We start from the raw sequence: 14,205 nt of genomic DNA on the forward strand, positions 1-14,205 counted from the left end.
AGCTCGATGGTGTGATAGTTAAGTTAATAACGTGCATTTATGCTACCGGTGGTCAGTGCATTCTCAGCATTAAAACTTCAAGTCGGTAATATGCGATAACAACCGTTAATTTTCAAATGCCTTCATCTTATCATATGTATAATTTAAAAGTAATTATTGTACACACTGCATTTGAAATAATTAGTTTGATTAATTAAGATTATAGTGTAAAGAATTAATGTACATATCGCCTGCCATAATTACTGTGACTTCTCACGATGTTCACAATAACAGGTGGAAGTCTTGTAAACTAAATTCATCTATCAGACGAGATAAGAAGATATAATCAAACTATTATATGATTTATTACTTTTGGAAAGTGTGTCACTCTATTTCGCAAACCCTTGACCAGTAAAAGGTAAATATATTTATACATTATGTTTATTAACACGAGAGTATTTGGGAATTCATTTTATGCGGCAACACAGATTAGATTTCTATGAGTTAATTATAGTTAAAATCTTCTTTTATCGTCTGCAATGAACAAAGAATATTCGACATTGTAAAGCAAGATTTCAGAAGATCGCCGTGTGTCCGTAAAGTAAGATTTTAGTGAACATTTGAATATAGCAGGCCCTTGGTCGTCTGCGGTCCATCTAAATTATGTTTTAGAGATAAACGTTTTTTATTTTGAAAGCTATCTATTGTTTTTTCACAGATGTTTAAATGGGTGCTGTTATTTGCCGTGCCATGCTCGGGGTTCCTTTTTAATAATGCCGTCAACTATGAGTGTTTAGCTCCGCCTCCTTGTAAATGTAGCGGAGCCATTATAGACTGTACCAACACCGGTCTTAATTCCGTACCGGATTTCAAAATGTCGGATCGTGAACTTCCAAGATTGATACTTCTACTGAATAACAACTTTATAAAAGAAATTGACAACACATCATTCGTTAATCTTGACTCGACAAACGCTTCAATCATTACCATTAACCTTTCAAACAATCATATTATGGAAATAACTGAATCTTCGTTCGACACAATTGCACCATTGGTATATAGCCTTAACTTGCAAAATAACAACATGACTGAAGTGCCAAATGCTTTACAAACTCTCTCAAATTTGGAAACACTTGATCTACGGAGAAACCCGATTCGATCTCTGGCCTCTCCCGCAACGTTTACCTTGAGCAAATCACTGAAGAACCTTGCTATAAGTTTAAACTTATTTTCAAAATGGCCGGCGGAACTTCGCTACTTCAGACAACTTTCGAAGCTAACATTAGACGGGTTTCAGCAACAACGATTTCCGCTGAACGCGATGACAGGAATAGAATCGACCTTGACCTCTCTGGATATTTCCAACACGAGACTGGACCGCATTCCTTCAGCCGTCTGCCATCTACCGCATCTGAGGAGACTAACGTATACGTCTAACCCCGAAACAAAGACGCCAATCTTCGAACCCTGTAACCAAAACATAAGTTCGTTGTATTTCGTTAGCCTGAAAGCCAACAACTTGACCCACTTTCCGGACATATTTAGCACGTTTGTGGCATTGGATTACCTTGACCTTGCTGATAATGAAATTAGAACTATCGATGCCAATGTCATACCAATCGACAATTCGCTTACCCATTTGAACTTGTCTAATAACCATCTGAATAGGCTTCCTTCGGCAATAAACCGTTTTACTGCTTTGAAATCGCTTTCAGTTGCAGGAAATAGAATTACCTCCCTTGAAGATTATGATTTGATCAATCTCACACACTTGACTGTATTTCAGCTTGACAACAACCCTTTAGAATATATCTCTGACAACGCCTTCCAATCTATTCGAATGTTTGATGTGCTGAACCTGGACAACACAAAAGTTAACACAATTCCAAAAGCCGTCGTTTCATTGGCTGGAATCAATCGACTCAACATTGACGACACGCCCATTCAATGCACGTGTAAAATGGACTACCTCAAATCCTGGAAGAACAATGCTAGTCGTATACATGGGACATGTGAAGGAACAAGAGAAACTTTGACAAGTTTTATAAGCACTTACCTTCCACTTTGCCTTTGAATAACTGAAGCTATAGACAATATTACACATTTACTCATAAGTAGGTTATACCTAATAAAAATAAAAAGAATTACTCCTCATATTTTTATTAAAAAAACAAAACCTTTCGTTAAATTCGATGCGTTTCATTGAATCATACCATTCCGTGTATTCCATTGAAACGAACGGTTTAAAACCACAGCTGTGAACGATCAAAATGCTTCATGTCTCCAGCTGAGTCAAAATAATGAAGATTTTTTTTAAAAAGTAAAATGATTCTAGTTTCAATTGATAATTTACGTGTCACGTGCGAGTAATGGTGGCTAATATTGCATTATTTATCAACATATTTCTATTTGATTATTTTGACCTCTATTTGATAATTTACGTACATTTTATTTGCCGTTTGCAATGTGTAAACTACTTTCTTCATTCACTTGATAATATTTTACATTTAAATACATTTTCGAGAGTTTCATGATAATAAATATCAATCTGGAAGCATGCTGCTTTAAATAAGCACGTGATCAGTGGCTACTGAATTGTAAACTCATCGCTTCATAAAATAAGATATAGGATACGAAAACATACGAATATTGTTGAATATATGCGAGATGTTTGCAAATGGAATTTATACCTCTAATTGAAACACTCTTTTAAGTACACACTATCTGATGCACAGTCGTCGACTAAATTTTAATAGACACTCGTCTTTGGTAATTTACTCTCCATCAAGAACATTTTAAAATATTCTTTCGCCGACTTTATTCAACTAGAATGTATTAATTAATTACACACAGAACAGAATTTAGTAATATATTCTTGCCTAATAGTATTTATATTTTTAGACATTGAAATATATATGTCGCCTACTTGAAAATTCTATTATTTTTTGTAAAGATCATATCGCGACATTCCATCTTTACCGGTGGAGGAAGACCTCAGATGTCCATTTGTACATTGTTTCAGGTAAAAACGGGCACCTGAGTAGAACCACCGACGTTCCGTTAGCCAGGTGGATGCTTTTCGATTATGTAGAATCCGAAGAGCTGGAGCGGCTCAAACCTACAGCGGTAGGAGGCAAGTGGTTTGAAGTCAACGACCTTATTCACTCGACCACAGACGCCCCTAGAATATAAACACATACCGCCCTGTACAATAAGTATTACTGTGGCGGGAGTGGGCTGGAGGTCACACGTTAAAAGACAAAATACAAATTTAAAGTATTTTATTTTTGTATACAAACATTGAAAAACAAATAGAAAAACAATTTTAAATGGTACTGTATTAATATCTTAATTACTACTATACTCAATAAGTAAATATCATTCTTTAAAACTTACATATCTTAAATCTTTTTTTTTCTCTTTTCGTGTAATCTTTTAGTTTGTCAAATAGCATCATTTTCATGTCTAATGCAACCTCTATATAGCGGCCATAATGTAGAACAATGATCTCTGTACAATAGCATTTGTTCTTACACAATAAATTCAATCTCACTAGAGCAACACTTCTTTACAACAGCCTAAAGCCTTGTCAACCTTACACAGGTTGTATTGTACAACTATATTACAAACCATAAAACATTGACTACTGTAGTATTATACAAAATACACAGTTTTAGATAAACTTAAATGTGATAGATTGAGACAATTAACAATTCTTTTTAATAAAACATCTTCATAAACAGTATTAAATAGTTAATATAACATCTTCTTGAACATAATTCAATATCAAATAATTTAAATAATAATTAAACTGGTAAAATGATGGAAATTTCATAAAAACATTTCTCTATGTGGTGTAATATAAGTAAAATTGATTGAAAAAGTGAAGTGATTTATATTGAGCTGTCTGTGAACGGTAGAGCATTTTTGTATCTTAAAAAAATCATTGTTTACAGCTAAAAACAGTACCTAAATTGAAAGACTTAAGTGTGTAAATTTCCAATAAAACGAGTGGCGAACGCGCCCAATCATTGGTTAACATATACTACAAATAGTTACTGAATATATTTTAAGGAACATTTCATTTTGTACATTACATGTAGATACTTTTTTATCCCAACTTTTTTTATCCAAACTCTCTCCAAGATTATATAAAAGTACGAAAACTACGTGATGGTATAGTTTTTGAAAGTTATTTCAGAATATTTCCATCAGCTACAAAAAACACTTTTTAACAGAAATCAATGTTTATTTGCTGTTTATTGGTAGATACATTGTATATGAATTCAAATAAATTTCCATTGTTTGAATAAATTTTGATACATACATTAATGTTTTTATTGCTTTTCTAATGCTGCTAGCACACCTACAGATGAACAAACAATTTTTCAAAAATCTTAAATTTTAGAAAGAAACACATTGGAAAATACTTAAAATGAATTTCTAATGGGACTGCATTTTTTTCGTTATATCCGGGATTCCAGGTAATGCTTGTACGATATATAAAAGTTCAAAATCAAAGTAACATGTTTAAAGTGTTTATGAAGTATTTCTGGTGTTCTTTTTTATCATCACATTGTTTACCATTTCACTAACGCAGCAAAGGTTTTCCTAAATATTTTAACTATTAATACTATTCTAAAATTTGTGAATAATATGTACCATACACAAATCCAAATCATACTATTTGAAAAACTTTAATCAGAACAATTAAAATTCATTAAAATTAGAACTCGTCTAGAAGCGAGCTGCTTAAAAAATGAAGAAAAAATATGAAAAAAAAGATGTTTTGCATTGGTTATAAAAACACATACATTTTACAATAATTATTTAATTATGATAAACAATAAACTACATTGATTCATTTATTACTACAGTATGTTATCTAAAACAACAAAATACCTCATCAAATTACCCTCATAGTCTATATCAAATATAACCCTTCTACTATTATATTCTCAAATTCATTTTGATCTTTGGTATACAAATATCCAACATATATTTAACACATCAAACCCTTTACATACATTATATACATGTATACAACAATAAATAATAGTGTAAAAATATACCTCGTAATAAAACCAACGTATTTTAACCTATAACCTGCTGAATTTTCTAAATGGACTCGACCAATCTTCAATTGGATCAGTCCATTATAAATTTTAGGGTAGAAATTTTGTCACAACGGCATGGAATCTTGTCAGATTCATGTACAAAAACGTACATGTTGAACTGACGTCATACAGTTGTAAATTTCTGTCCCAGCAATGTTATAGTTAACTTTTTAAACAATTTAATGAATTAATAAATATCTTGCATTCACTCATTGCGTAGAAAAATATACAAGTTTCATGCCAAAAAGAACACATATTTTCTAACTGAAAGCCTTAATATTGCATTTTAAGAAGTTTTGCTCTTAAAAACAAGAACAAAAATTGTCGAAAATAATGTATAGTGCATTGGAAGACAGAATAAAGTTTGCACAAAAAATTATAATTTATATACGGTTCTATAATCACCAAATAAAATGTAGTAGAAGACCAAGGTCACTTCCTTATCAGCAACTCACTTTCGAAATACTTCTTACGGATTTAAGTAGCTTTTAACAATCTGATATCGTCTGAAAAAGACTTGAATCGCTTAAAGCAGAGAAATCTTCTGAATGAACTTATCAATCTCCTACGCAGTGATCTCCCCTTATCAGTACACTCTGCCAAGGGAGGTAATCACTGTCAGGAGTTTGAGAGGTTATAACATTTTTCTAGGTGCTTATAGCAAAGATTCAAGTAAAAACACATCAACCAAAATACAGCTAAACACAGCAAACAAAAAATTGTAATGTAACAAAAAATATAAAAGAAAAAGAAAATGTATAAAAATATGAAATTTAACAAAGAAAACCTTTTTGAGCACCATTGAAGGCAACAATGCATAATAGATTGTAAGTACACTTTGAATATCATAAAAACAGCAGTATTTAAATGCATAAGACTTAATATCGCACCAGGTATGCGTCAAGGCAAAAAGACGTCACACTTCGAAAACAAAGTCACTGAAGTATCAGGTTGGTTGTTTTACCTATATGTACCATACATAGGTAGATAAAGGTCTTCTGAGTTAGATATTACATACAGCAAAATATTGAAGATTAAAATAAAAGCACAGCCTCTCATTCTTGCATAAAAATTAAGTGATAAAATGCGATACATCCGAATATGGTCAATGGCCACATCTAAGTTCAATTCTATGTCAGTAAAATATCTACTATGTAAACTTTTGGTTATGAACCTTTGGTTACTTTTAGACCAGCAAAGACATGCCCGTCCATAAATTATGCTGAGAAATGTACAACAAAGACTTAAAAGCAGCAATAATCTGCTAAAGTAAGATGAAAGTATTCCGATTTTCTTCATAAAGAAAATATTGTAAATTTAGTCCATTTACCGTTTTTTTAAAATTTCTTCAATGATTATTATTAACATTACTGGTTGCATTCATACGTTTCAGCTATAAACAAGACTGCAACTCCCAAGCCTGCATATTTGCTATGCACTTTTATAAATTAGGTCATTAGTCCAGAGGTAAAACATTTTTGTAACAAGAACATAGCACCAGAAATATACATTAAAACAATTTTGTTTGAAAAATAAAGTTATCTCCCTTTTTTCTCTCTCACGCCAAAATTTGTCTCGCCTTCCATTTTGCATCTGAAAATGTCATGGGAGATTTTTATCCCGAATATATTTGAACACATTTGTATTGGCAAAAGGAGGCACGTTATATAACTTGGAATTAAGTTGTAATAATATCACAAGCGCTTTTTGTGTCCTTATTTTGCAGACGACATTGTCACGTGGTACCGTTGCTTTCCTGCGACTTGTCCATTGTCACTTGGTTGTCAACTGGTTCACCGCCTTTTTCAACATCTGTAGTAGTAATGTTGCTGTTACTATCGGGCATCTTCTTTAAGTCAATCCTCGAGTGCTTCCGCTGAAAATTTATTATGTAATTAAAATCAATCTCCGATTTAGAATAGGTACACTATAACATATGATTAATCATTTCGGGCTGGGACATGGATTTATTTATTTTTCTATTTACTATTGATGACCTATGGCCACTTTCCAACTTATTTAGTAAGGTCACAGGTGCCTATTCTTTTTGCCCCACTAGAACCACCAACGTAACGGCAAATGATACTCCATGGTACTGAAGACTCAAACGTCCATGGCGGAGTTCGAACCCATGGTGGCGAGGGTTAGTGAATAGACGTCTACAGGGACCGTTAACGACACAATCACTATTAAATGGCAACTACTTAATTTCATTTATTTTATCAAAAGGAAATGTTAAAATCAACAAATTCTATCAAAAGGAATGGTTTAATGATACAAAGTTTATCAATAGGGGATACAAATATGAGACGCAAGCTTACCTCAAATTTGGGTTCAAAATAAATATTTGGGTCGTCCACTCTCATATTTTTGAAATCTGGAGCATATGTGAGGGTGAAGGTCAATATTGAGAAGGCCAGTAACCATTCTGTTACAGTAGATGTTAGATAAACACCCCTCAATGCGTCCTGAAAGTGCAAAATTATCATCCGTAATGGATTAACTTTACTTAGACGTACATTTAATTGTAAACAATGCATTGCAAACGTCATAAAAATAAAATATAATTTTATTCAAATCTCTTATACTTGTTTAAAAAAAACGGCAAGATTTATACGCAGGATGATTACATGCACACATGTATATACTCGGCGCGTGTCAGGGTGCCAGGTTATAAGATAATCAGGCAAAAAAACCGCTAAATGGTGTACGGTGTCTTCCTGCCAAGATTTGCCACTTTGTACACGCACATTTATAAAGTTTATCAGTTTATCGCAGTACAAAAAGATGCACTATAACAAGAGCCGAAATTTCATCACGCAATGTGTATCTGTGCATCTTTTATCAAATAATTGCATAAAAAAATGAAATCGGTGCAAACGTAAAAGGTGCATCTGAATTAAACTCGACTACACCGAAGCACAGTTCTATACCGTATGTTGGTATCTGTGCGGATCTTATCTGGTAGAACTAAAAATCAAATTATCTTAAAAAGTTGCTTTCACAGTTCGTAAAAATAATTTAGTATCAGATACAGAAATTTCCAGCAACCTGTAGAGTCTGCTTCATATACTTTCTAGGGAAACAGGCATGACTTGCTCTTATGACGTCATAAGCATGTGACCTTTATAATTATCCGTGCAATGAGTGTGTGCAAAGTCCTTTGATTCTTTTATTATCTTACGGTTATCTGATTGACTGCATATGCTTACATACCAGAAATTTGAAACTGCAAAACAATTTTTTATCTGAATACTTCAAGGGTATATTGTTGTTTTGACGCCTACGTCATGTTTTTGAGTATTTAACAATCGCAGTAAATCATCATTAACCGGAAGTAATCACACAAGAGAAACTATCATAGCATTATTATATGCTTGAAACGATAACCTCATATTATTGTTTAGAATCAATAATCACTTTTCATTTACATTTAAACATTTGAAAGCTGGAGACAAAAAGAAGCACTGCAAGGTAAAATAGAACTTTTCGGCATTTTCGATAAAATATTCTCTATAATAAGCACTGTTTCGAATGAGCAATATCATGATTATGTGTATGTATGATTTCGGTTGAAGCCAAGACTTTATGTCAGTCATTAACGATAACTTATATCCATTTTGAAATATTCACAACAAAACAAACATGTAACATCAAATTAATAAGTGGTTCTTACCCATTTTGTCCCCAGTCCCTGTCTTTTCTGTACTTTGTACATGGCTTTTGTTACTCCAACTATATTGTTGTTAAGGAAATTTTTGAAACAAACATATAAATGGACCTACTAAACGTTTAATACAATGTTAAACATTAAAACATACGGTGGAACAGAGCTGTCGTGCACACCTCTTTTTTAATAGCACGACCGCACGATATAGTCATGTCGTGGATACGAGATATTAAGTCGTTCTGTCGACCTAGCTATCATTCACTATTTTTTCCATAGGACGATTTTTATTGCATTACATTGTTTTTCAAATGCAATACTTTTTTCAGATATGCACTTTTCAAATGTTTTTACCTCGTTCAAACGACTTAGTAACTGGTTGTCACGACACGACATTCTAAGTCGTTCCCTCATGTCAATAGAACGTGATAAAAATAGAACAGCAATTTAGAAAAAAAAGTTTTGCATGTCACATTACGCCAACGTATGTTTGCAAAGGAAATAACGCCGTGTATTTAGATCTGCATATAATCAATGATAATTTGCATTTTAACTGGAGTTAAAAAAAATTCTACATTTTTTTAGTAAATCTAATATTAGAAACGACTATTTTTAGAAAAGGATACAGGTGACCAACATGGCTGACATGACGATGCTGTTGATGAACTGGATACCAAGTAGAACAAATTTCTTGTTGTTGAACCGGTACCTAACCTGGTATGTGAGAGCAGTTTGGAACCAGCAATATATGGTTCCAAGTCCGAACGCCAAACCCGCCCCGATATAGTGTGGTACCCGCTGAACCTCCGTCTATAAAGAAAAAAAGGTTTAGTACACAAAAGCTTAGGTATTGACATTTATAAACAGTGTAATATATATTACTCGTATTTCAGGAAATCATTATCTTTGCTCTTTGGTTATGACTTCTTAAATATCAATGAGATCATTATATTTTGAATGACAGTCGCAACGTTTTACTTGTAACCACTCTTAAAATTGGGGAACAGCGGATAACTGTTATGCGCATGTTGGTTCTTTAATGAGTTTAGTGGAAGACAAACCGACATGCAACAAATAAGTTAACAACATTAAATAATTATCACCTGAAAGTTCGCCACCATACTGAGACCAAACGCTGACAGAATTCCGAGCACGAGACCCGCCAAGTTGATCTTGTACCATCTGTCTTCCGGTGGTGTCATCTTGATCTTTAGATAGTTCTTACAGAATAGGTACCTCAGTATCACGTTCATACCCACTAAAAATATCAAAGCATGGTTAGTCTGTAATCTATATATATTAGAAATTAATAAAGTGTGCTAGTTGTGCGTAAGAAATGTGAACAACTAATTATGTTCGGAACCACTTTGTCATATGTAGCCGTACTGCATATAGTGACTTTGAATGACCTTGTGATATGTGCTTGTACTTCATATTGTCACTCGGAACTATACTGTTATATGTACCCATACTGCAGAAAGTGACTTGATATGACATTGTTATATGTGCTTAAACTCCATATAATCACTCGGAAATAGTACTGCAAATTGTACTACCCGGACTTGCCTAAGACATATGAGCCGCGTCATGACAAACAAACATAGTGCGTTTGCGACCAGCATGGACCCAGACCAGCTTGCGCATCCGCGCAATCTGATCAGGAGCCATGCTGTTCGCTTACAAACCCTATAACAAGTAGAGAAACTGATAGCGAACAGCATGGATCCTGATCAGACTGCATGGATGCGCAGGCTGGTCTGGATTCATGCTGGTCGCAAACGCACTATGTTGGTTTTGTCATAACACGGCTCAAATTTTGTTAAGTATTCACATGAAATAAGTATCAAACTATAATTTATTATCATAATACTTGTAATTACAATTAGTAACAATCATTTGAAAGTTGAGGTAATTCCTTTTATTTCATATGACAATTACCACGATAGATAATTATACACGACTTATACTTACACATGACGGCACCTACATTCACCATTTGACCAAATACACATCTCTCAGGCGCTTCTATAGCCGTATGACTGCAATAGAAGCATAAAAAGTTTACAGCATGAAAACTAAAATAAAATACAAATACATAAATTTACGCGGAAGGCAGATCAGCATAACTATTTTCAGTTACGGCAACTCTTGTCGCACTGAATGACATGTGATGCACTCATCTTATGAATTATATAAACAGAGATAGCATTAAATCATGTGATAATTAGATAGTGAAGAAATGTTACTTTAATAAAAAAAGTCGAAAAAAAAGAATAACATAAATGAATCAAATTACATAAAGGCGAATTCGACTTTTATGATTATTTACAATTACGTATAAGTCACAATTTTTTATTCGTGTTGGGAGGTAATAAATAATCTCGTAAAACTAGGAACAAAAAAGACACGATTTTTTTCAGTATTTAGTTAAAGTTTATAGTCATCTATTATGATACGCTTTTTAGACAGAAACATAGCGCTTGTTTGCCACCATAGTGGGTGTTTTTTGTTTTGTTTTGTTTCCAATGATTAAATACTGCACCTATAATGTTTAGCTCTTTCACGTGACATTATATATAACATTGTTCCTTTTATGCCTTGAAAGAGTGGGGTTCTTTAGCCCTTTAAGAGTATGGTTGTTGTAAGGCTATACATGGTACATTGCACGTATTTACCACCATAGTATGATTGCAGTAACTTGTAAGGGTTAACATGGCGCGTATTTACCACCATAGTATGATTGCAGTAACTTGTAAGGGTTAACATGGCACGTATTTACCACCATAGTATGATTGCAGTAACTTGTAAGGGTTAACATGGCGCGTATTTACCACCATAGTATGATTGCAGTAACATGTAAGGGTTAACATGGCGCGTATTTACCACCATAGTATGATTGCAGTAACATGTAAGGGTTAACATGGCGCGTATTTACCACCATAGTATGATTGCAGTAACTTGTAAGGGTTAACATGGCGCGTATTTACCACCATAGTATGATTGCAGTAACTTGTAAGGGTTAACATGGCGCGTATTTACCACCATAGTATGATTGCAATAACTTGTAAGGGTTATCATGGCACGTATTTACCACCATAGTATGATTGCAGTAACTTGTAAGGGTTAACATGGCACGTATTTACCACCATAGTATGATTGCAATAACTTGTAAGGGTTAACATGGCACGTATTTACCACCATAGTATGATTGCAGTAACTTGTAAGGGTTAACATGGCACGTATTTACCACCATAGTATGTTTGTAGTTAAACAGGGCACATATTTACCACCATAGTATGATTGCAGTAACTTGTAAGGGTTAACATGGCACGTATTTACCACCATTGTATGATTGCAGTAACTTGTAAGGGTTAACATGGCACGTATTTACCACCATAGTATGATTGCAGTAACTTGTAAGGGTTAACATGGCGCGTATTTACCACCATAGTATGATTGCAGTAACTTGTAAAGGTTAACATGGCACGTATTTACCACCATAGTATGATTGCAGTAACTTGTAAGGGTTAACATGGCACGTATTTACCACCATAGTATGATTGCAGTAACTTGTAAGGGTTAACACGGCACGTATTTACCACCATAGTATGTTTGTAGTTAAAACAGGGCACATATTTACCACCATAGTATGATTGCAGTAACTTGTAAGGTTAACATGGCACGTATTTACCACCATAGTATGATTGCAGTAACTTGTAAGGGTTAACATGGCACGTATTTACCACCATAGTATGTTTGTAGTTAAACAGGGCACATATTTACCACCATAGTATGATTGCAGTAACTTGTAAGGGTTAACATGGCACGTATTTACCACCATTGTATGATTGCAGTAACTTGTAAAGGTTAGCATGGCACGTATTTACCACCATAGTATGATTGCAGTAACTTGTAAGGGTTACCATGGCACGTATTTACCACCATATATGTTTGTAGTAAAACAGGGCACGTATTTACCACCATAGTATAGATATTAACTTACCTAATGTATGGAAAATTCGCCTCTGTATGATTGTATGATACTGCTATACCATATCTGAAGATAAAATACAATGAATATAACTTCAACATAAGTATAAGTCGTTCATATGTAGACTGAATATAAAATTACCACTATAAACTAGATTCAGATATATTGTTTCAAAATAACCATTAATAAATTTGATACAGAAATAAACTGTTAATTGGATTCAGAAATGCGTTTACCACTATAAACTAGATATAAACTGGAATCATGAAAATCGTTATAAAGTTACATGGTTATAAAGTCATATATTTAAACTGAATTCAGAAATAAGGTTTATATAAAATTATCAAAGTCGGGTCCTAATATGCAGGTGATATAACACTGTAAATCATGTCTGCATTGTGAATAATTATAATAGTATGTTATTTTTTCTTTCCCTCTAAAACTTTGCTGGTAATCTAGGGGAGTGCCGCTTTAAATGAGATTATTTTTTAATCTTTAGAATTTTAGAGCATTTTAATAAATTAGGTTGTTCAGACTATAGTTGTCTTGTTTATTACAACTTATATTTTTTGTTCATATCTTGTAATTCCATGCAGCGAACATGAATGAACAAATCATGGTATACAGTAGAATTAATATTAAATTTTGATCTCATCTTATTTTCATTTCTAAAAATAAACTTTTTTTCTAAAGCACGCGCCTTGTGCCAACTTATTTTTCATAAATATACTGATTCGTAGCTTTTTGTATCACTTATCACCAGCCACGTATACAATTGTAGATTTATGTACGTTTTTTGGATAATCATGTAACATAAATTGAAATATTTCGATAAAAAATCCTGACATTTATAAATATATCACGTCAAATTTAGATGCTTACATGCGCTGAACTCATTGTAAAATATTAAAAGAGAAAATGCAGGGCAATTTAAATACAGTGGCTTTCCAAGGAATACGGGTAAATTTTCGAGGTATTCCGAATAGATGAAAATATAGCACGAGTTGTGGTTCTTTAATCAGTCAATAACCCAAACACATATAATTTTATATGAGGAAATGCTTGAATTTTTCAAAGTAAAAAAAAATATGATGACAATTCCGAAAATTCGTCAAAGTTGCTAAATTGATTGATAGGCCGTCATACTCAAATTGATCGATCGACCAAATAATTGTTTGATTGGTTAACTGACTGATCGATTTGTTTATTGCTTTGTTTGATGGCCCATTCGCCGACCGACTGTACCAGACCCGACCAAACCGACCGACCAGACCAGGATCGGACCGGACAAGACCCAAACCAACCGATTAATGAATGAATGGTTTGGTCGGTAACCATAGAAAAAAACTTTCATTATAATGCATATTAAGTTTAAAACTTATTTCAGCATTTTTTTTTGTATAAACACGTAGCCTTTGAAATTAACTGACAGTTAACTGGAACTTCTTGCC

General features: G+C 33.4%; 2 protein-coding genes across 8 annotated transcripts in view; one reads left to right on the plus strand and one right to left on the minus strand.

Annotated features, from left to right (window-relative positions):
• The first annotated feature begins 273 nt into the window (after positions 1 to 273).
• On the plus strand, positions 274 to 2,123 carry LOC132716995 (protein flightless-1 homolog). The gene is made up of 2 exons (XM_060700348.1): positions 274 to 397; positions 698 to 2,123. The coding sequence occupies exon 2, from the start codon at positions 698 to 700 to the stop codon at positions 2,051 to 2,053; it is 1,356 nt and encodes a 451-aa protein (XP_060556331.1). The 5' UTR covers positions 274 to 397; the 3' UTR covers positions 2,054 to 2,123.
• A 1,120-nt stretch (positions 2,124 to 3,243) lies between these two features.
• The window catches only part of LOC132717022 (DNA damage-regulated autophagy modulator protein 2-like), a 48,043-nt gene continuing 37,081 nt past the window's right edge, over positions 3,244 to 14,205 (minus strand). For all 7 annotated transcript variants that reach the window (XM_060700384.1, XM_060700386.1, XM_060700385.1 and 4 more), the window contains exons 3-9: positions 12,767 to 12,820; positions 10,735 to 10,802; positions 9,867 to 10,021; positions 9,390 to 9,573; positions 8,773 to 8,831; positions 7,418 to 7,564; positions 3,244 to 6,972 (exon numbers count right to left, since the gene is read on the minus strand). In XM_060700384.1, coding sequence (XP_060556367.1) covers positions 6,832 to 6,972; positions 7,418 to 7,564; positions 8,773 to 8,831; positions 9,390 to 9,573; positions 9,867 to 10,021; positions 10,735 to 10,802; positions 12,767 to 12,820 — 808 coding nt within the window. In that variant the 3' untranslated portion in view covers positions 3,244 to 6,831. The remainder of the gene's footprint in view (positions 6,973 to 7,417; positions 7,565 to 8,772; positions 8,832 to 9,389; positions 9,574 to 9,866; positions 10,022 to 10,734; positions 10,803 to 12,766; positions 12,821 to 14,205) is intronic.

This window comes from Ruditapes philippinarum, unplaced genomic scaffold (genome assembly GCF_026571515.1).
Source record: "Ruditapes philippinarum isolate M1 unplaced genomic scaffold, ASM2657151v2 ctg121_1_1_1_1, whole genome shotgun sequence".
Classification (NCBI taxonomy): Eukaryota; Metazoa; Mollusca; class Bivalvia; order Venerida; family Veneridae; genus Ruditapes; species Ruditapes philippinarum.